This window comes from Malassezia vespertilionis, chromosome 1 (genome assembly GCF_029542925.1).
Source record: "Malassezia vespertilionis chromosome 1, complete sequence".
Taxonomy (NCBI): domain Eukaryota; kingdom Fungi; phylum Basidiomycota; class Malasseziomycetes; order Malasseziales; family Malasseziaceae; genus Malassezia; species Malassezia vespertilionis.
This window is the reverse complement of record NC_079247.1, coordinates 386,611-408,003: the sequence shown is the minus strand read 5'-3', so window position 1 is coordinate 408,003 and position 21,393 is coordinate 386,611. Positions and strand designations below refer to the sequence as shown.

Sequence of the window (21,393 nt, the reverse complement as noted above, 5' to 3'; positions counted from 1 at the left end):
TCTAGCTATTTTCTTCCGTTTCGCGATAGTATGCAGCCAGTGCGCTCCAACCTGAAGCATCACCATCCAACACATGCGCCCAGAACGGCCCATAGACTTCGGTGAGGCGCTTTTGCATCGCCTTGTCTGGCATTCTTGGCGCTCCGTCCATCGCTTGGCCTAGTGCGTCGAGGCCGACCTGCGTCTCTTTCAAGATGCGCTCGACCAAAAACTGCTCGTGGCCCTGTTTCTGCTGGAGCTGCTCCAGCCAAGTCCCAAGAGCATGCAACGGCACATGGTTCGGATTGCGTTCCTGCACTGCATCCAATGGCGGCAGTGTCGCAATACTGCCGAGAAGTGTTTTGAAGCTTGCGGGTCCCAATTTGCGCAGCGCGATCAGTGCACCAAACTTTGCATGCAACGAGCCGGATGCATCTGCAGCATTCGCCGAGGTCCCGTCGTCAACTTGGGAAAACAGAGCTTGGAGTAGTGTCGCTACCACACGCGACTGCAATGTAGGGTAGCTATCGCCAAACCGATCAATGATGTAGGTCAACAGCGTCGCAGCGTACACACGCAAACCGATCGCTGCATTCTCCTGCTCCATATCGACTGTGCCCTCATTTGTACCGTACACAGCGAGGAGGATCGACAGTACGGACGGCATGAGCTGGTGCAAGTATGGCTCAATGAAAATAGACGGATTGACGAGCAGGGCATGCAGTGTATTCAGCATCGTGTACATCAGCTCGATGTCTTTGGTTTGCTCTGCAGGAGCATTGGTGCCGTTCTCTGTCGCACCGCGCAACACAAATGTAACGTTTGCACCGACCCACTGAATCACGTACGGAACGAGCTGGTGAATACCAGCGTCGCCTCGCAAACTTGCCAATGCTGCGTCGCGCACCGTATTGCCAGAGGACGTATCCGTGTACACGGCCAAATCTGTATCCAGCACTTCGGAAGGTGCCTTATTTACAGCAGCTGGCTCGCCCGTGAAGGCAGCCTGTGGCGGATTGCTAATCGAGTTGGTGAGGCGCTCGTAGTAGAGCTGTAGCTCGCGCGACAAAACGTGCTTAACAAGCGGCTTGACCGCTGTGCTTCCCAGCTCTGCAGCAGCTTCGCTAGGGTCGGGCAATATGCCACTTTGCGACGCAGATTGACGAGCCAAAAACACAGGATTCTCGGGTACGGGCGGCTGTATTCCTTCAATGGCGAGCCAATGTGCGTGCCAACCCACGCCGCGACCGACACCGAGGCGCGGCCCAGACTCAAGAATAGAGTCAAAGTCCACCTCATCATCGTCGGCCATGTATATCGGCGCTCCCGAAGGCGTCCGCACAGGGCGAAACCAAGGGCCCTTTGCTTTGCCGCTCGTGTACGGCGGGAAGAACCCGTAGAGCGGCTCAATATTTTTCTGGCGCAATGCATTATCAACATCAGCTGTCGTCATACGTGTGCGCTTGGCGTGCTTCATGTACTTGGCCGCGCTTTCCGCAACATCGCGGATTCTGTATTCGATATCGGTCGCCAGCGCGACGGCTACATTGTCACGTATGTTCGTGATCCCGAGCGATTCGGCCACGTCCTTGACTGAATCTTTCGGATACACAGACAATGGTATGCTTGGGCCAAATACCGGTGTGGTGCCCGTACCAGAAAAAGAACTATTTCCGTTGGAGCGCTTTGCGCCTTGCGTCGACATGGCGGCTGTGGAGAAAAAGGGCGACAAAAACCTCCACAACTACATTACGAAAGCAGCGCCAGCAGCACTACGGCGACGACAAACCCAGCTATAATTATAAGACAAAGCGCGCGGCGGCCCGCGCGACGCTGATATGAGTGCGCCTGGATAAGCTCTCGGTCCGCACCATGCACGTTGGACGCCAAGTTTCCCATGTTGTACTCGATGTTGTCGATCATTCCACCCTGTTCTTGGACAATGTGGCTCAAATCCCGGAAAATCTCGTTTAACTCTTGGACTCCAGTCTCGATATCGCGAATCTCTGCCTCACGCTCGGCGATGAGTGCATGTTGCTGCTCGATCTCGGCATGGGACACTGTAGGAGCATATACTTGCTCGGATAGCTGGGCGGGCGCCTCTGCCACTTCGGACGCCTCAGCGCTTTGCGCCTTGGCAGCCGCAAGCGCCTCCTTCTCACTGCGTATCCCTGCTCGTTGGATCGCCTGGAAAGATGCAAGCGCCTGCTGAAAGTCACGCTGCAATTTGCTTTGCATCAGCAGTGCAGGGGAAGACCGTGTCGCATAAGAGGACGCGGACTGCAGCGGAAACAGCGAAAGTGCCTTGACATCGTCCGTAGCATCCTTGAAAATCCCTCGGGTCTGTTCGCTCAAGTCATTGAATTGTTTTATAAGTGCGTCACCACGCGCATTATTTGCCCCACGCAGTTGCGTGTCTAATTTCTGCAGCGTCGCAACATTCGCATTAACACGAAAGATGTGCAAGCCAACCTGGTCAGTCAGGTGCATAAACTCTGGGCTCTCAGCATTACTTGCATGTGCCTCCAGTTGCGTCACAGGCTGTGGGCTTTCGCGACCTTGCTCGAGATCCCGAAAGGACATGGCGATGGGCAACGTTTTCAAGTGGAGGTCGCCCCTTTCTTTTCTGGGCCCAAGCGCATGCCATGCCAACAAGGGTTGTGCCCTGTTGATTCAGGCTGCAAGTATTATTCCAGCCTTGGTGCTCTGGACGCAGATTTGTTCCAGGCGCAAAAAAGGGTTTCTGCGCGCCTCACGCCGCGAAGCAACGGCGCCCGTTTACTCGTATGCCATGATTTCCAAGGCGGCTACACAGAAGACGCGTCTGTGCAAGGGTATACGTTTGAACATTGGTACGTCTTGGGGCTTGCTGACGCTAGGCAACTATGTGATACATTTGTATATTTCTCGCACCAGCGAGTCTCACTTCCACCGCAGGAATGGGTGTTTGCAGCGCATCAGCACGGCACGCCCATCCTTGGCACGTTAATATTTGAATGGGCCGAATCGCTGCCGGACCTGCGTACGCTCCTCGCAGGCCCCCAAGCACTGCATACTCCTTTTGCACATACCTTTTCGAAGCACTATGCGGACAGGTTGGTTACTTTGGCAGAGCAGCGAGGCATTCAAGGCTTTCTCATCAATGTAGAAGCGCCGCTCAATTTGACGCCGACAAAAAACGCACTGCTGGAAGCCGTGTATCGTACGCACAGCGCCGAACTGCTGCGCCAGTGGGTAGAATATTTTCGTATGGAAGGAGAGCGTCGCATTGGTGATACATGGCAGGTGGTGTGGTATGATTCCGTCATTTACCCGGCGGGCCAACTCGCATGGCAGGACGCGCTTACGCCTGCAAACGCGCCCTACTTTTCAGCGGCGCATGCTATATTCACAAATTACACTTGGTCGGATCCAAAAAGATTGAATGTACAGGAGGGATTCCATCCCGCTCTTTTGCTGTCTGCTGCAATGGCCGACTCGCTCTGCAGGGCCAGAAACAGTGTCTATATTGGCATCGACGTATTCGGACGTAACTGTCATGGCTGTCTCGATACGTACCGCTCGTTGGATATGATCGGGCCACAAAATAGTCGCGTAATACCTCCTCCCGACCAGGAAGCCGACCTTGCCGACGATGGTGCTGCTCTGGGGCTCAGCGTTGCGTTATTCGCACCGGGATGGACATGGGAGCACAAGGAACAAACGTGGGAAAAATGGTGGGAAACGGACCTACATTTTTGGGCGTCTGGACCGCACGCCGTTGCTCGCTACTTCTCGCCGCGGCATATTCCTTTCCACCGCGCATTCCGTACCAACTTTGGCCGCGGCGCTGGGCGGAATTGGTACGTACAAGGGCTTCAGGTTTGTGATACCCCGTGGACGGACATGAGCGTTTCCGCGCCAAAGCCTGTTTTAGCTTGGCCTGTGCATAACACTTCGTACAGTTCTCGCATGGTAGAATCTGCGTGGAGTGGAACTCATGCACTGTGTTTGGATGTACCCGCGCACGAAACGAAGTTTTCTATTCCTCTACTAACGTTGGATCCAGGCGCGGCGTGCAATACTGAATGCATCGTCCGGATCTGCGCTCAAAGTCCTATCGAGATTACACCGTCGTTTCTGCCCACGGAGTGTGCTGTTGTGTGCACAACTTTGCCCAACGCATGGGTCGCATACGAAACAAGGTGCGTGATTCCAAACGATGCAAAGCTTGGTATAATCGTTCCGCCCAGTCCAGTCGCTGTGCAAATCGTCCTGGGGCAGCTCGACGTGTACGTCCCTCACGATCATGAAGTGCACGAAGCATCACTGGACGGTAACATGGCACAATGGCCTGATTTTGCACCATACGCGGGGTACGAAATCTTCCTGCTCGACAAGGAGCCTGTATGGCTCGGCACTTGCAGTGCGCCGTGTGCACACGTGCCAGATACGGAAAGCATGTACGAAATTCGCTCCATTGGCGCGCTACCAGGCGACTCCGTCGCGTATCTTCCGTGAGTTGGGTTTGTAGCAATGGAACCAGCCCACAACGCTTCAGGGCGTTCCAAGCAGCTCGCACAGACTCGCCCAGAACGCAACTCCGCGTGACAACACGCCACGTGATATACGCGCACGGCCGCGGCGCCGACACGGTTTCTGTATGCGCACGATTCTGTGGCTCGTATGCGCTGCGGCGTGTGCAGCAGCACTTACAGAGGAAGAGGCGGTGCAACTGCCTCAAATCGAATTAGAGGAGCACATTTTGCGCACATATAGCACACAGGAAGCCGCGTACGATGAAGCACTTTCTCGACTTCGGCTGCTTGTAGCGGCGCCAAATGAAAAGAACACGCCGCGTTTCATCCAATGGGCCGTGAATGGGCTTGCCTCGCTGGTGACAGGGCAGTCCATCACCGGGATTTCTCCACGCGATGTGTCGAGCCGTGCGCCGCGCCCGCCGTATACAAACTACGAGACGCCCGATTCGCCACTATGGCCAGATTGGGACTGTGATTTCGACAAGGCACAGCGCGCTGTCCAATGGGGCCACCAGCCGATCCTGAATGGCTGGGAACAGGCGATGTGGGGCCCATTTTCCCCCACACTGCAAGATCCAGTACCCCCAGCCTGGGCGTCAATGCTGCATGCACACGATGGCATACAACGAAAAACGGTACTTCTTGACTACATGGTGAAGCTGGCGCCTTATTTTGGAAAAAGTCGGCATACAGAGCAAAAGAACGACTCGCTGCGTGCACAGCGACACTATGCCGTGCAGCTGCTCACATGGGCCGCGTTCGGCACTCTGACGCCCGCGGATAGCCCCGATGCAGACGCCGTAATGGAGGCTACTTTTGCGAGCGCGGCAAAAGCGCCACTCTCAACACTTCCCACATACCCCGATGCACTTTGGGTGCTTGGCGAGCATACCTTTTGGGGCACCCACGGCACACAGCCTGACATCCCCGCGGCAATCCGCGCCTTTTCCTTTCTTGCTGCGCATGGAAACGCAAGCGCGCATAGTCGCCTCGGTTTTCTCTACGCCTCTCCCCTGCTGCAGCGCGAAGGCAACGAGCAGCAAGCCAAGGCACTCATGCATACCGTGTTTGCGGCGCAGGAACACGACTGGCACTCGCAAATGGCCATTGCATTCCGTTTCCAGCACGGCCTCGGCGTTCCTGCAGACTGCCACGAATCCCTGCTGTGGTACGAGCATGCAGCCAAATACGTACACGATACGTACGAAGCAGGACCGCCTGGTGGCCGCACGCTGCCCTACAGCAAGCTCCGCCTGAGCGACCGCGCCGAGCTGGAGCAGTCGACGGTCAAGCTCGGCCTTGCGTCTGGAATGCACAATCCTCTGCTTTATCTGCGAATCTCCCAGCCAGCAGTACTGCGGCTCATGGAGCAGGAGCCGCGTGTGCTTAAAGACTGGCAGGCGCTACAAAGGGTGCTTGAAGTGTACGAACACCAAGGTGGTCCGATACGGGCATCGCGTGGCGGATTCCTTGCGCTTGTTTTGTACCGCGGCAGCATTGTAGGCGAGAGCGAAGTGCTTGGAGCGCTTCCCCGCAATGCTGCACAGGCATTTCAGTTTGCCAAACAGGCCGCGGAGCTGCGCTGGCCGACGCGCCCCACGCTTGCCTCTTTTGAGCAGTCTGCATTTCAGCCCAACGGCGAGCGCACACCTGCGTACGTCGAAAACACGCAGCTTGACAAGCTCGATATCAAGTATGCGGCACGCGCGGCTGGGCTGCTGGGCTTTATGTACCTTCGCGGCGACGGTGTGCCCCAAGATTATACCCTCGCAAAAATCTGGCTCACTCGTGCAGCGCTGGACAAAAATCCAAAAGGGCGCTACGGACTTGCGCTCCTTTACCTCTTCGGCCCCCCATCGTTGCAGGACGAGCAGCGCGGGCTCAGGCTGCTTGAAACAGTGCGCGATCTTGCACCGGAGGCGGCGCTCCTTCTTGCCAAGGCAGCGTACCGCGAAAAGAACTCTAAACGTACTCTGGAGCTTGTAGACCAGGTACTGAGCGGAGAGATGCCCAAGTCTAACGACGCGGCTGTGCTGGAGCATGGGCTCGAGGCGATGTACCTGCGCGGCGTGGTACGTGCAGACAAGGCCTATGCAGCGAAAGCGTCGCAGGAGCATTGTCCGCTCGCGCTCGCAGACATGAAATGGGTTGCCGAGCGTGGCGACTGGGCTGATCCGGCGTATCATCGTGCCGAGGCAGCGTATGCGCGCGGAGATACTCGCACAGCACTTCTTGCGTGGTCGCTCGCGGCCGATGCTGGGTTTGAAGAGGCACAGGACAATATCGCATTTGTTGTAAACCCACTGCGTGCCTGGCTGCGTCCATTGCCGTACAGCGATATGGATCGCATCAGCATGGCGTACTGGGCTGCGAGCGCGCTCCAAGGAAGTCCGTACGCCTATGTGAAACTGTGCGATGCATTCCGTAGGAATCGCAACGACAGACAGGCCGCCGCTTGCTACCTGGCATTGTCGGACTCGGACAAGCTCACTATCTCTCCGCGCTGGCATCTCGCGCAGATGTACGAGACGGGAAATGGCGTCCAGCGGCGCGACTTTCCGCTGGCCAAGCGGTACTACGACATGGTCGCGGAGCTTACACCCACGACGGCTGTGCTTACGACCCTGCCGGCGCTGATACGCCTACATTTGCGTGCTCTGTGGGCACTTTTACACGGAGACGATACGGCGAAGCGCCTCTTTTCAGCCTACTTTTTCTCGAGTGCGCAGCGGCGCGCGCCCCAAGATGCTAAACGCGACGAGACACAGCTTGATACTGTGCTCGAGGTGGGCATCTTTGTATTTGCAAGTATTTCCCTCCTGGCGCTCTATCACATCCGCTCTGTGATCCGGCGCCGCATGCAGGATGCCCAGGCGCAGCTCGCCTCGTTTCGCGCCGCTCAATAGTCTGTAGCAAGTGTTGTTCTCTCGGCCGATATGCCACCGTGGAAGCGAGCCGTGGCGCTCTCTTCCTTATGCACAACACTCGACGTGTAAGCGTCGCGCTGTATGCGCTTCTAGTGTATGCGGTCCTCGCACTGCTTGCTGTACAAGTCGATGCAATTGGAGTCGTGAGTATTGACTATGGCACTGAGTGGATGAAAGTTGCGCTGATCAAGCCGGGCAAGCCGTTTGACCTCGTGTTGGGCCGCGACTCGAAGCGCAAGATCCAAGCAAGCGTAGCGTTCAAAGGGGCCGTCCGTGCTGATGGCATTCTCGAAAAGCAGGAGCGCATTATGGGCGGTGATGCGTACGCATACGCAAGCCGGGATCCTCTGCAGAGCTACCACGCCGCAAAGCTGTTGCTGGGGCAGTCCTGCAATGGATCTACCCCAGCAGCGGCGCAAATGTACACGGAGGCGTTTGGCAACCTGATCCAGCCGCTTACCACCGCAAACGGCACTGGCTCCTCTTGTCTCGTGCGCCCTTCTGCAACTGTCGATGCGGCATGGCGTCCCGAAGAGATTGTGGGGATGCAGCTCGACCATCTTCGCGAGCTCGCCGAAGACACTGCTGGCGAGATGCTAAGCATCGGTACCTTTTCAGAATTTGGCGGATACTTTGGTGCGCAGCATGGGCTCGACACGGTGATGACCGTTCCCATCTTTTTCACCTCGCACGAGCGGCAAGCGCTGCTGGATTCCGCTGTTCTGGCCGGGTTTCGCCCGCGGCTGATTAGCGACGGCGCCGCCGTCGCGGTCAACTATGCACAATCGCGCTCTTTCTCCAAGCCTGAGCGCCATATTTTCTTTGACGCTGGCTCCAGCTCCGTCACCGCCTCGTTCGTCGAGCTGGCCGACAGAAAAGACGAAACGCAAAAGACCACCACGGCGATTCGCGTACTTGATGCGACATGGGCGCGCGAGACTGGCGGACTGGAGATGGATTTCCTGCTGCGCGATATGCTTTCCGACGCTTTTGACAAGCAGCACACGCAGCAGGAGTCTGTGCGCAGCGACAAGCGTGCCATGGCGCGTCTCTTGCGCGAAGCGAACCGCGTTAAACACATCTTGTCGGCCAACACACAAGCAGTGAGCCGTGTGGAGAGCGTGTCCAACGATCTAGACTTGTACACGACCATTGAGCGCGACGAATTCGAGCAGGCCATGAAGCGTTCCGGTCTGCTCGACCGCATTGCAGCTCCATTAAAGGAACTCGCACAGCGGAACAAGCTCAAGCTTGGCGATGTGCACTCTGTCATCCTTGTGGGCGGCACTACGCGTATCCCTTCTGTGCAGGCTGTATTGCGCACTGCCGGCGTGCCACAGGACAAAATTGCAACGAATGTGAACGCGGACGAGGCTGCCGTGATGGGCGCTGCAGTGTGGGCGGCCAACCTCCAGCCGTCTTTGCGCGTCAAGCGAGTACATGTCGAGGATGGAAACATGTACGCCGTCGAGCTCACCGATTCTGTCGCGAAAAAGCCCAACGTAGTGTTCCCCACTGGACCGCTGAGCTTTTCCGACGTTTTGTACGACGCGAAAAATATCCAGCAAGACCTCACCGTCGCATTGAGTTTCACCACAGACTCTGCCAAGCGTCTCTCTCCTGGACAAGGCACTGGGATTCTCAGTGCGACTCTGGAAGGCATCACGGAGCGCCTCGCGCCGCTCAAGGAAGTTGACGCGCTAAAGCACGTCGACTTGCGCGTAAACGCATCTGTAGTAGGCACGCCGTTTGGCACGTACAGCTTGCAGCGGCCAATGCTGCGTGTGACGCCGCGGAGCGCTGCGATTGCCGCCAAGCTGCCCAGCCTGATGCAGCTCGAGAGCGAGACGACGAGCAACACATCGACGAATGCGACGGAACCGAGCATGGCGCCAGTCGTCGTGAACATTGCAGCTCGTCTCACGTATCTTGGAGCGGTGCGTCCTTTGCAAGGACAGGACAAACTCGGGGCCCTGGAGCGCTTGCGCTTGATTATTTTCGAGGCCAAGGACCGTGCTGCTAAAGACACGGCGTTTAACGAGCTCGAGTCGTTCCTGTACCACACGCGCGATTTGCTCGACGATCCAGAATTCAAGCGCGCAGCACAGCCCAAGGAGCACGCTGCGATCATACAGCGCAACGCAGAACTGTTTGCGTACCACGCCGAGGAGGCCGACGCGGCTGCCACGAAAGAGATTACAAAGCGGACCAAGGAGCTCGAGAAGCTCGTCAAACCAGTGCGTTATCGGCTCGAACAGGAATCGAAGCGCGCACCGGCAGTGGCTGCGATGCGCACTGTCCTCACAGACACCACCGCGTTTGTCGCTGAGGCGCGCGCGAATCTGACCAAGGCGCTCGAGCAAGCGCAAGGAAGCAAGTACACCGCGACGGAGCTGGATAATTTCGCTTCCTCGCTTGAAAAAGACGAGCGTTGGCTTCAAGACGGTGTCCAGGCACAGGCCAAGCGCGCTCTCCACGAAGACCCCGCGATCACTGTCGAGGAGATGGAGCGCCGTACGCGGCGTCTGCGCGACACTGTCGCACGCTTGCGCCGCCGGAGAATCACCAAGACTCCCGCCAAGAAAAGTATGTCTGCGAGCACAGCCACGACAAGCGCCGCAGCGAGCACCGTAGCGAGCACCGCCAAGACGAGCACCGCGGCGAGCGCCTCGGCGAGCGCGGCACACACCTCCACGAACTCCGTGCCTGTCCACGACGACCTGTAGTGGCCCCTGCGTATCACACACCTCCATAACACCTTCATAGCCCGGCGGCTGGTTTTTTTCTCCACGATGAGTCAAGCGCATGCCGAGAGCGACACGCCGTATGCGGCGCAAGACGCGAACGGCGACGCGCAGAAATGCACCGTGTACTTCATGCAATGTACCGTGCAGCAGACACTGGACGAACTGCGCGTCCCTTCCCTAAAAGAAGGCCTTTCTTCGGCCGCGGTCGAACACGAACGTAAGTCGCTCGGGACATACAACGAGCTGGCTTCCGGGCCCAAAGCGGGGCTATGGGACCAATGGATGGAGCAGTTTAAAGAACCCATGAACCTCTTGCTGCTGGGAAGCGCTGCCGTAAGTATCTTGGTCGGCCAGGTAGACGACGCCATTACCATTACCCTCGCGCTCTCGATCGTGATCGCGGTGGGCGTCGTGCAAGAGTACCGCTCAGAAAAAAGTCTCGAGGCGCTCTCGCAGCTCGTGCCCCCAAAGTGCCATGTCTTGCGCAATGGGTCGTGGTCCGATATTTTTGCGCGCGAATTGGTCCCGGGCGACATTGTCCATGTGGGCGCGGGCGATCGTGTCCCTGCAGACCTGCGCATTGCCGACGCCCAGAATTTGGAGATGGACGAAAGTGCACTCACTGGCGAGGTCCAGCCCGTGCGCAAGTCGACAAAAGAGATTAAGCGCCAGGAAGGCGAGTCGGACGATCCTGCCATCAACGACCGCACCAATTCCGCCTACATGGGCACACTTGTTCGCAACGGCTCGGGACTCGGTATTGTGGTTGCGATTGGGCCCGCAACAGAGTTTGGTAGCATTTTCGGCATGGTCGACCAAGTCACTGAGCGCCAGACGCCGATGCAGCGCAGCATGGGCGACTTGGCACGCCGGATCAGCATTGCGAGTCTGTGCGTGATTGGCGTGATTTTACTGCTTGGCCTATTTCAGCGGCAGCCGCTGCTCGAGATGTTTACCATTGCCGTCTCGCTAGCAGTTGCAGCGATCCCCGAAGGACTCCCGATCGTAATCACCGTCACCCTCGCGCTCGGTGCACTGCGTATGTCGCACCAAAACGCAATCATTAAAAAGCTGCCGAGTGTCGAGACGCTTGGGTGCGTTTCTGTGATCTGTTCCGACAAGACCGGCACCTTGACAGCCAACGAAATGCGAGTCGTGCAGTGCTTCACCCTGCACGACGGCATCGTCGATGTCCCCAAAGAGACATCGGACCAAGCCATCTCGCCCTCACTCCGTCACTGCCTCGAGATCGGGAATGTGTGCAACAATACGCAGACAAACGACCACGACGAGCTCGTCGGGCAGCCTACTGAAACGGCCATGATTGCCGTGCTGCCAAAATTTAAGCTGCAGGATGCGCGGGACAGGTTTGTGCGCACGCACGAGATCCCTTTTCGCTCGGACGTCAAAATGATGAGCGTCACAGGCTACTATAAAAAAGATGGCGCGAATTCCGCATGTACCTACGTCAAGGGCGCGCCGGATTTCGTGCTGCAACAATGCAATGCGTACCAGACAAGCGACGGCAAGTCTGCGAGCATGACCGACGCCGTGCGCAAGAAAATCAACGACACACTTTCTGACATTGCAAAGAACGGCCTGCGCGTGCTGGCCATGGCGACTGCTGCGCAGAAAGTGACCGACTTGACACATGCAAAATACACCTTCTGCGGGTTCGAAGCAATGCGCGATCCACCGCGCGAAGGCGTGGAAGATGCGATCAAAGTGCTCCACAGCGGCCGCATAAAGGTATGTATGGTAACCGGCGACGCGGAAGTCACAGCCGTCGCAATCGCCAAGGAGCTGGGCATTCTAGAGACGGACGATAGCAAAGCGGTGCTCACCGGCGCGAAGCTCGAATCGATGACCGATCGCCAGCTGCAGGAGCGCGTGCGCTCTGTCTCTGTATTTGCACGCACCGCCCCGGAACACAAGCTGCGGATCGTCGCGGCTTGGCAGGCCAACGACGCTGTGGTCGGCATGACGGGCGACGGTGTCAACGATGCACCGGCACTCAAGCTTGCCGATGTGGGTATTGCGATGGGCCAAGGGGGCACGGACGTTACTAAAGAGGCCGCCGATATGATTCTTGTGGACGATAACTTTGCCACGATTTTATCGGCGGTGCGCGAAGGAAAGAGCATCTTTTACAATATCCAAAACTTTGTCTCGTTCCAGCTGAGCACCTCGGCGGCGGCGCTCTTTCTGATTGCATTCAGCACCTTGATTGGCTTGCGCTTTCCATTGAACGCGATGCAGATCCTGTTTATCAATATCCTTATGGACGGGCCACCGAGCCAAAGTCTCGGCGTGGATCCCCCTACAGAAAAGGTGATGACGAAGCCACCGCGGCCCATAGATGCGCCTGTGCTCACCCGCGAACTTGCAATCCGCTCATGTTTCTCCGCGGCGGTCATCATTGGGTTTACCTTCTTTGTATTTATTTACGAGCGCTCGATTGGAGGTATGGATGCGCGCACATCGACCATGACATTTACCTGCTTCGTCCTGCTTGATCTTGTGTCTGTGTTCCAGAATCGCGGGCTCTTTATGGGCTTGTTTGCAAACCACATGTTGCTCTGGACCGTGAGCGGCAGCTTCAGTGCACTGTTGCTCATTGTCTACTTCCCCCCGCTGCAAGCAATTTTCCTCACCGAAGCACTTGCTCTTCGCGACCTTTCTTTCCTCTTCGTCCTTGCAGGCTGTGCATTTGCGCTGCAAGAGGTGCGGCGGGAATATGGGCGGCACCTCGCTTCGCGGACGGATCAACATAGCGGCTACAATAGTTTGGTCTGAGGTATATTGGTATGCTAGAAGGCGCGGCGTCGCTTTTTACGTACACCATCGTTAAACGCTCCTTGCTTCATACCTCCGCATGTTTCGCAGAACCACTCACCTTCGGGAATGCTTTCCAGGGGCGGCTGCAGGCACGAAAGATGGAATGGATTCTCGCATCGATCGCACTCGAGCAGCGTCGAGGCATCTTCTGCACCGCCTTGGTGGCACACAAGGCACACATCCGAAGACACTACATGCTGGGGAATCCTCGGCAGGTCTGCATACCGCTGGTTGGGCTCCACCAGGAACAAGCTGAGGAAGCGGCCAGACTGGACATGGCGAATGGAAATTCCGTCCATGGCTTTGCTCACGCATGGCATGGGGGGTGGGCGCTTGACGAGTCCAAGCTCGCCGTGAGAAACGCCTTCGCCCCAGCTATACAGGTGTTGTGCGTTGTCCTTTTCACGCTCTGCGGCAAGGCACTGAAATACGTCTTGCCCAACAGATGCCTCGATGCACTGCACATCTTCCAGCGGTGCCAGCGGCTTGAAGATGGAAAACGCCTGGCCCGGGCCTCCATCGCCCATGCGCCGCACTCTGCCCGCGGCCCAAAATGCACCGTGCTGATCGATACAGACAGTCGATGCACTTCCAGCATACACGGTACGTACCCTGTCCTGTTTCGGCAGCTGGGCAAACTGCTGAACCTTGACCGGAATTGGCTGGTTTCGCTGCGTCCCACAGCCAAGCCGTCCGAAGCTGCCTTCGCCCCATGTATACACGTAGCCCTCTTTATCAAGCGCCACACTGTGCGCCTGTCCGCACGCGACTTGGACAATGTGCGTTAAGGAAGGAATGTATGTGGGTATTGTGCACGTTTTGTATACCACGGTGCCGGCGCCTTTATGCACCCATCCAAACTCTCCGAGGCCAAGCTGCGCGTGCGCGTGCGATCCCATTGTGTACACTGCATAAGCACCACACACTACGTACCTTGCCCTTTTGCCGTCGCCAGCACGCTGAACGAAATCCCCGCACTGACCGACACAATCCTGTCGTGTGCATCGAAATAATCAACGCGGCGGAACAGTGTGGATTGGGCTACCGCTAACAGTCCACATTGACCAGAGCTATTCGATCCAGCCGCGTACAGCGTACCGTTTGTCGTGACAAGCAGCGAGTGATCTCCGCCAGCCGCACCGATGGTAATGGTCTCGCCTTCCGCAAGCGGCGGCACAAAGTCGCGTATCCTGTCTAATTTGCGCGGCTCTGACAAAAAGCGATCTGTTTTTGTGTCAATGCCACACTGACCCGCCGTGTTCTTTCCATACACGTACACCTCGCCGTCCTCTGAAAGGAACAAGACATGCTCACTCGAGGCCGACGCGAAAATTCGTGTAATGCGCACGTTGCTTATCCCGCGCAGGATATGCGGAACAGGGACCATGGAATGATCCCCTTGCGTCGGATCGGAGGTGCCACATAGGACCACTGCGGTTAGCATCGCGCGCTCAACGCACCTCGACCCCACATGGTGGTGCAAAAAGACGCGCCGCGGCGCGTCTGTCACGTGTGCTTCTTCCACGATGGACCCTGCGCCGACGGCAGGCCAAGTGTTTCGGGCGGTGGTGCATACGGACGATGCCGGAGCACAGTATGAGGCGCGTGTGAAAGGGCGCAAGCTGCAATTGTCCAACGTCGAGCGCGCTGCGCCGCTACCAGCGACACCGATGCTGCAAGCAAAAGTTGCACGGGCCAAACGCCGCGCGCAGCCGACGGGGCAGCGGACGAAGAAGGGTGCGCCGCGGCTCGATATGCCAAAGACGATGGCGTACGAGGATGCACAGCGTGTGCATGTACTCTGGGTAGAGTACGTGCGCGACTTGCTGGGACTCGACGATGTGCAGGAGGCGGAGCGGATCCTTGCCAGTCCGGCACAGGTCCAGCAGCTGCAAAATACGCTGCTCAAGGCGGATTGGACAGGCGCTCGCTTTGCGATTGTGCAGTCGACGAATCCCGCGCTTGTACATCTGAACGGGGTCGTCCTCCTCGAGACGCACGAGATGTTTTGGATCTTGCCGGCGCCGAAAAAGGGGAGGGAATCGGTGCAGACAAAGCTTTGTATGGTGCCGAAGCGGAATACCGTGTTTCGAGTCGTGCTTCCCATAGGCAACGAGACAGCGTCACTGTCGCTGGACCTGTACGGGAACCAGATGCGCTATACCATGCCTGCACGCAGCACACGAAAACACAAGGCACGCAAAACGATTGAGCTGGGGTAGATGCTGCCTATTGTATATAGTAACGTTTGTATTCATGCCTCTATCTACATCGCATGCGACACATCTCTCGCCTCGAAGCGAAGGCCCGCGTACTTGGCCAAGCGGTCGCGCACTACTTCGCCACCGACAGTCGCCGTTGTATGCACGCCGCCTTCTTGTGCAAGTGTAGAGAGCTTCGCACGCTCCAGTGCGAGCGTAAGTGCAACTTCCGATACCATGGCAGCCGTCTTGAGGTAGCCCGGATCGCCCTGTACAAATATTTTCGATTCTGACTGTGTCCTGCCGTCGCAGCTCACGGCGAGGGTGCGAATATCGGCAAAACCTTGCAGCTGTTCGGTCATCGACCCGCCGGTCCCTTGCGGAATCATACGCTTGAGCAGCGTGCCAAACGCGCGAACATGCGTGATGAGCCATGTCATGGAGAAGAAGACGCACGAGAGGACCCATGCACCGAATCGAGAACTAGCGACCAGGCCTTCCTCGTACATAAACGTAGGGCCATACTGTTGCGGTGCTCCGGCAAGCTGCAGCAGGGCCCACGACCTGTTCACGACACGTGTATTGTGTGCCGCAAACAAAGAGTAACTGCCCCATTTGCCGAACTGAGGAAGTCGGCGCGACCAGTAGTCATGCAATCGCTGTGTGCCGTTTACAGGGCTCAGCATATAGGGCTGCGTAAAACGGATCGAGTTGGGGAACGCAGCCTTGCCGACAATGCTCGCAATTGTGCCACCAGATACTTTGCTCTTTACATGATACCCGCACAGAGCAAGACGCGTCTCTGTATCAATCCCTGCCTTTTGCTTGATTTGCTGTACGGCAAGGTAGGTAGAAAGGTCAAAGAGGAGGGAGTCAAACGCTGCCGATGGGAGCAAAATTGCACGCGTTTTCTTTGCAACTGCATCGAGTTCGTTGGCGATGTGCTCGTAGACGTGCGACTCGCCAGTAAGATCCACGTAGCAACAGCCATTCTCTGCAGCGGCCTGCGCCACCTCAAAGCCACCAAGCATAGCGTAGGGGCCGACCATATTCAGCACGACCTTTGCCGACTGCGCCATGCGATGCAGGCTTGCATTATCGTTCATGGATGCCTCAAGCACGCCGATGCTTTCCGCTCGCTCTTTGGAGATGCCTGTCAAGCTCTCGATCGTTTCTCGGATTTTTGTTTGGTTGCGACCCGCAAAGGCCAGCGTTGGCTGCTGGGGATGCGACGCAAGATACTGCGCAGCAAGATTCCCGGTGAATCCGGTAGCGCCTAGTGTGAGCAAATGTGTGTCGTACCATACAGGATGACATCGTACTGTGCTGTCATTGTGGCGCGCAAGTGGAAGCGACGATGCGCTAATTAATAAATCGGTATCGGGGTTTAGGTCCGCGTCATCGAACTGCTGTTTGATCGAGCCTTGTAAAACTCATTTCTTTACGTACACAAATTAGAGCCAAAATAGCACACGACATCTACCTCGGAAATTAATACTTTTTCATATCGGACACATCCTTCGACGTGAACTGAATGTCGGCATATTTGACCAAGCGGTCGCGCAAATGTTCACCGCCAATCGTAGCCGGCGTAAGTACACCGCCCTGCTGCGCAAGCGGCGAGAGATGCTCGCGATCAAGCGCAATAGCAAGCGTCGTCTCTGAAATCATCGCAGCGGTCTTCAAGTAGCCGGGGTCACCCTTGATCTTCATCGTCGACAAGCCCTTTGTCTTGCCGTCCTCGCTTGTGGCGACTGTGCGCAAGTCGGCAAAGCCCTTAAGTTGGTCTTTCATCGAGCCACCGGATCCCTGCGGAATGTGGCGCGTGAGCATCTTACCAAAGAACTTGGACGAGGAAACGAGGCGTGCCACGTTGATAAATATGGTCGACATAGATACCGCAGTAATACGCGACGAGGCCACCAGCCCTTCGAGGTACGTAAAATTCTTGCCGTACTGCTGCTCGGCATTCGCGACCTGCAAAAGACCCCAGGAGCGGTTCACGACGCGCGTATTGTGCGGTGCAAAGAGCGAGTAGCCACCCCAGCCGTCAAACTGTGGCAGCTTGCGCGACTTGTACTGCTCAGGCTTTTGCGTGCCGACAATCGGGCTGCCCATGTACAAGTCCGTGTACTTTATCAGATTCGGGCTTTCGTTTCCCATCTCAACAAGACTCGCAATCGTGCCCCCCGAAACAGTCCCTTGAACGTGGTAGCCCAGGAGCACATCTTTCACGCTCGTCGACGGGCCTGTACTCTGCTTGACTTGTTGGACGGCAAGGTACGTGCTCAAATCAAACGGCAGCGAATCAAAGCCCGAAGAAGGGACAAGGATCGCCTTGGTGCTCTGTGCAACAGAGTGCAGCTCCTTGGCCACACGCTCGTACACGTTCGACTCGCCGGCCAGGTCGACATACCCGCAGCCATTCTCTGCAGCGGCCTGTGCCACCTCAAAGCCACCAAGCATAGCGTAGGGGCCGACCATATTCAGCACGACCTTTGCCGACTGCGCCATGTGCTTCAAGCTCGCCTTGTCGTCCATGGATGCCTTGATCACACCGATGCTCTCGCGGCGTTCCTGGGGAATGTCCTTGAGCTTGCTGATCACGTCACGGATCTTGGCTTCATTTCTGCCTGCAAACGCGAGTCGTGGGTTCTGGGGATGAGCAGCAAGATACTGGGCAGCAAGGCTTCCGGTGAAGCCCGTAGCACCGTAGAGCACAACGTCGTACTGATGGGAAGTCATTGGCGGCAAGGACCATGTGTCGCGCTCAATATATATATTATTTCTTCGTGGGTCCCGTGCAGCTGGACACCTGTGATCGGCGATCGGCGATCGAGAACGTGACGTGGACCGCTGACGTAGACCGCTGACGTGGACCTGCCGCAGCATGGGGCGGACAGTGCTTTACGATTTAGGAGGATGTCACTACAGAGAAGTGCTAAAAGGTGAGCCGTAGCATCCATAAATGCGAAGTCAAAAAAAAAAAAAAAGAATCATGCTGTCAGTATACTTGACGCAGCACACTAAGCTGCCGCTTTCGACAGGTCCACGACGTGCGACACGTCTGCGGTGACGATGTGGAACCCGCCGTACTGGACCAAACGATCACGCACGACCTCGCCGCCGATCGTGGCGCTTGTATGCACACCGCCCTGCTGTGCCAACGGAGACAATGCGTTGCGGTTCAGCGCAAGAGCAAGCGCGGTCTCCGAGATCATGGTAGCAGTGCGCAAGTAGCCAGGATCGCCCTTGAACTTGAACGAGGAGAGCGCCTTTGTCTTGCCATCGGCGCTCGTCGCCAATGTGCGCACATCAGCAAACCCTTTCAGCTGCTTCTCCATGGGGCTACCGGTACCTTGGGGAATCGCGCGGCGGAGCAGAGAGCCGAGCAACTTGACATGGATTGCAACCCAGCACAGGCCCAAGAAGAAGCACGAGAGCAGCACAGAGGTAATGCGGTTCGGCGTCTTGAACCCCTCGACATACGAAAAGTTCTTGCCGTACTGCCGCGTCGCCCCTGCGAGCTGCAGCAGGCCCCACGTCCTGTTCACGACGCGCGTATTGTGCGGCGCAAAGGGCGAGTAGCCACCCCAACCGCCAAACTGCGGCAGCTTGCGCGCAAAGTACGAATGCAAGCGCTGGGCACCCTGGATAGGGCTCAGCAAGTACGGCAGCTTGTAGTTGACAATATCGGGGTACTTGGTCATGGCTACAAAGCTCGCGGCGGTGCCGCCAGACATGGAGCCCATGACTTTGTACCCACAGAGCGCCGTATCAATCTCGGTAGCATCGCCGGCAGTGTCCTTGACCTGCTGGATCGCGAGGTAGGTCGTGAGGTCGAACGGCAGCGAATCAAAGCCTACAGAAGGGACAAGGATCGCCTTGGTGCTCTGTGCAACAGAGTGCAGCTCTTTCGCCACACGCTCGTACACATTCGACTCGCCGGTCAGGTCGACGTAGCCGCAGCCATTCTGCGCGGCGGCCTGTGCCACCTCGAAACCACCGAGGTCGCCGTAGGGGCCAACCGTGTTGATAATCACCTTAGCAGTCTGTGCCATGCGCTTGAGGCTTGCCGCATCCGTAGAGGAGGCAGTCACGACGCCGATACGCTCGGCCCGCGTCTTGGGAATGTCAATCAAATTGGCAATCACCTTGCGAATCTTTCCCTCGTTGCGGCCGGCAAATGCAATGGACGGCTGTTGGGGGTGAGATGCCAGATACTGGGCGACGAGGCTACCCGTAAAGCCCGTCGCACCGTACAAGACAATGTCATATGCTACAGACGTCATGGTCAAGAGCAACGGACGCTGTTTACGTAATACGGGTATAAAGCGGCGCAGAACGCTTTGCAGACAAATACCATGGCGTTAAAAGTGCCACGCGCTGGCGGGCCTACACTTTTCAAAGAGGGGTATCAGCATCTGCAGGGAATTGAAGAAGCAGTTCTGCGCAACATCCATGCAGTATGTGAGCTATCCGATATTGTGCGCACGTCGTTCGGCCCCATGGGGCGGAACAAGATGATTGTGAACCACTTGGGCCGTACCTTTGTCACCAGCGACGCCGCCACGATCATCCGCGAGATGGAAGTTGTGCATCCCGCGGCAAAGCTAATCGTGTACGCGTCGCAGCAGCAGGATGCCGAGATGGGCGATGGGACAAATTTTGTCCTCACCTTTGCCGGCGAGCTGCTGCGCAAAGCGCAGTCACTCATCACACTTGGTCTGCACCCCTCAGAGATTATCCAAGGCTACGAGCTTGCACGCGATCGTACAATTGAGCAGCTGGAGCATCTGTCCATCGCGACTCTGTCCACGCCGCCGACACAGGAATCGCTCGCGCTCGCACTCCGTCCGACGCTTGCGTCGCAGCAGTACGGCTCCGAAAATATTTTAGCGCCACTTTTAGCGCAGGCCTTGTCCCTTGTTCTCCCTGAGAACTCGAAGCTACGCGATCTCAGCGTGGACAATGTGCGTGTCGTGAAAATAATGGGCGGCAGCCTTGCCCAGAGCCGCGTCGTGCGTGGCATGGTCTTTGGCCGCGAGCCAGACGGCAGTGTACGCTCTGCACACGCTGCAAAAGTCGCCGTATTCACATGCGGGATCGATATCAGTCAGACAGAGACAAAAGGCACCGTGCTGCTGCACAATGCCAAGGAGCTGCAGCAATTCACGCGCGGCGAAGAGGCCCAGTTGGAGCGCATCGTGCATGAAATTGCCGCTGCCGGCGTCAAGGCCGTCGTTGCACAAAGCACTGTCGGCGAGCTTGCCCTGCACTATTTGAACCGCATGGGTATCTTTGTGATCAAGGTGCAGTCCAAATTCGATCTCCAGCGCCTGTGCCGCTTGGTTGGCGCAACGCCGCTTGCGCGGCTCGGCGCGCCGACGCCCGAGGAAGCGGGCTGGGTCGACACTGTCGAGACCACTGAGATTGGCGGCGACCGCGTCACGATTTTCCGCCAGGAGGACGACCAGCCCGGCGGCAAGTCCAAGCCGCGCCTCGCAACGGTTGTGTTGCGCGGCGCCACGACCAGCTTCCTCGACGACGTGGAGCGCACAATTGACGACGGCGTCAATGCCGTCAAAGCCCTCGTCCGTGATCCACGCCTTGTGCCGGGCGCTGGCGCGACCGAAGTCGAGCTTTCGCGCAGGGTGATGGAGTACGGGGAAAAAACGCCGGGACTGAACCAGCACGCAATCAAAAAGTACGGCGAGTCGCTCCAGGTGATTCCACGCACCTTGGCTGAGACGGCGGGTCTTGACGCGGTAGACGTTGTGAACCGCTTGCTGACCAAACACAACAATCCCGAGCGTACGGATATGGGTGTCGATGTCGACCAAGCCGAGGATGGGACTATGTCGACTGTCGAGGCGCAGGTGTTTGACGTGCTGCTCGCAAAGCACTGGGCCATTCGGTATGCGACTAGCGCTGCGATCGATGTGCTCAAGGTCGACTCGATTATCATGAGCAAGCCTGCGGGCATCAAGGCGCCCGGAAAGAACCCGCATTGGGACGAAGATTAGCGGAGGAAATTCATTGTGTATCCTATTGTGTACCGCAGTAGCATGTGCGTCGGAATTCAGGCCAGCGTTGCGTTGCGTTGCGTTGCGCCTACGCTTTCGCCAGTGCATCGTTGCGACAATGCATTGCCATGTTCCACACCGCGTTCACACTCGCA

General features: G+C 57.2%; 12 protein-coding genes across 12 annotated transcripts; 6 read left to right on the top strand and 6 right to left on the bottom strand.

Annotated features, from left to right (window-relative positions):
- Position 1: 1 nt before the first annotated feature.
- On the bottom strand, positions 2–1,684 carry taf6 (histone H4-like TAF Taf6, SAGA complex subunit; the record flags this gene model as incomplete). Its single annotated transcript, XM_056205101.1, has 1 exon — positions 2–1,684. One exon carries the CDS (start codon positions 1,682–1,684, stop codon positions 2–4), a length of 1,683 nt encoding a protein of 560 aa, XP_056061076.1.
- Positions 1,685–1,728: 44 nt separating this feature from the next.
- Positions 1,729–2,562, bottom strand: PEP12 (SNAP receptor; the record flags this gene model as incomplete). The annotated part of the gene is made up of 1 exon (XM_056205100.1): positions 1,729–2,562. The coding sequence occupies one exon, from the start codon at positions 2,560–2,562 to the stop codon at positions 1,729–1,731; it is 834 nt and encodes a 277-aa protein (XP_056061075.1).
- Positions 2,563–2,770: 208 nt separating this feature from the next.
- MVES1_000238 (mannosyl-glycoprotein endo-beta-N-acetylglucosaminidase) lies at positions 2,771–4,479 on the top strand (the record flags this gene model as incomplete). Its single annotated transcript, XM_056205099.1, has 4 exons — positions 2,771–2,831; positions 2,900–3,821; positions 4,074–4,163; positions 4,212–4,479. The coding sequence occupies 4 exons, from the start codon at positions 2,771–2,773 to the stop codon at positions 4,477–4,479; spliced, it is 1,341 nt and encodes a 446-aa protein (XP_056061074.1).
- A 142-nt stretch (positions 4,480–4,621) lies between these two features.
- HRD3_1 (ERAD-associated protein) lies at positions 4,622–7,405 on the top strand (the record flags this gene model as incomplete). Its single annotated transcript, XM_056205098.1, has 1 exon — positions 4,622–7,405. The coding sequence occupies one exon, from the start codon at positions 4,622–4,624 to the stop codon at positions 7,403–7,405; it is 2,784 nt and encodes a 927-aa protein (XP_056061073.1).
- Positions 7,406–7,473: 68 nt separating this feature from the next.
- Positions 7,474–10,152, top strand: LHS1 (lumenal Hsp70 protein; the record flags this gene model as incomplete). The annotated part of the gene is made up of 1 exon (XM_056205097.1): positions 7,474–10,152. The coding sequence occupies one exon, from the start codon at positions 7,474–7,476 to the stop codon at positions 10,150–10,152; it is 2,679 nt and encodes an 892-aa protein (XP_056061072.1).
- Positions 10,153–10,218: 66 nt separating this feature from the next.
- On the top strand, positions 10,219–12,969 carry PMR1 (P-type Ca(2+) transporter; the record flags this gene model as incomplete). The annotated part of the gene is made up of 1 exon (XM_056205096.1): positions 10,219–12,969. One exon carries the CDS (start codon positions 10,219–10,221, stop codon positions 12,967–12,969), a length of 2,751 nt encoding a protein of 916 aa, XP_056061071.1.
- Positions 12,970–12,983: 14 nt separating this feature from the next.
- Positions 12,984–14,398, bottom strand: MVES1_000234 (uncharacterized protein; the record flags this gene model as incomplete). Its single annotated transcript, XM_056205095.1, has 3 exons — positions 12,984–13,780; positions 13,945–14,003; positions 14,103–14,398. 3 exons carry the CDS (start codon positions 14,396–14,398, stop codon positions 12,984–12,986), a joined length of 1,152 nt encoding a protein of 383 aa, XP_056061070.1.
- A 139-nt stretch (positions 14,399–14,537) lies between these two features.
- MVES1_000233 (uncharacterized protein) lies at positions 14,538–15,233 on the top strand (the record flags this gene model as incomplete). Its single annotated transcript, XM_056205094.1, has 1 exon — positions 14,538–15,233. The coding sequence occupies one exon, from the start codon at positions 14,538–14,540 to the stop codon at positions 15,231–15,233; it is 696 nt and encodes a 231-aa protein (XP_056061069.1).
- A 44-nt stretch (positions 15,234–15,277) lies between these two features.
- Positions 15,278–16,545, bottom strand: MVES1_000232 (uncharacterized protein; the record flags this gene model as incomplete). The annotated part of the gene is made up of 2 exons (XM_056205093.1): positions 15,278–16,488; positions 16,515–16,545. 2 exons carry the CDS (start codon positions 16,543–16,545, stop codon positions 15,278–15,280), a joined length of 1,242 nt encoding a protein of 413 aa, XP_056061068.1.
- A 158-nt stretch (positions 16,546–16,703) lies between these two features.
- On the bottom strand, positions 16,704–17,957 carry MVES1_000231 (uncharacterized protein; the record flags this gene model as incomplete). Its single annotated transcript, XM_056205092.1, has 1 exon — positions 16,704–17,957. The coding sequence occupies one exon, from the start codon at positions 17,955–17,957 to the stop codon at positions 16,704–16,706; it is 1,254 nt and encodes a 417-aa protein (XP_056061067.1).
- Positions 17,958–18,238: 281 nt separating this feature from the next.
- Positions 18,239–19,504, bottom strand: MVES1_000230 (uncharacterized protein; the record flags this gene model as incomplete). The annotated part of the gene is made up of 1 exon (XM_056205091.1): positions 18,239–19,504. The coding sequence occupies one exon, from the start codon at positions 19,502–19,504 to the stop codon at positions 18,239–18,241; it is 1,266 nt and encodes a 421-aa protein (XP_056061066.1).
- A 72-nt stretch (positions 19,505–19,576) lies between these two features.
- CCT8 (T-complex protein 1 subunit theta) lies at positions 19,577–21,238 on the top strand (the record flags this gene model as incomplete). The annotated part of the gene is made up of 1 exon (XM_056205090.1): positions 19,577–21,238. The coding sequence occupies one exon, from the start codon at positions 19,577–19,579 to the stop codon at positions 21,236–21,238; it is 1,662 nt and encodes a 553-aa protein (XP_056061065.1).
- Between the last annotated feature and the right edge of the window lie 155 nt (positions 21,239–21,393).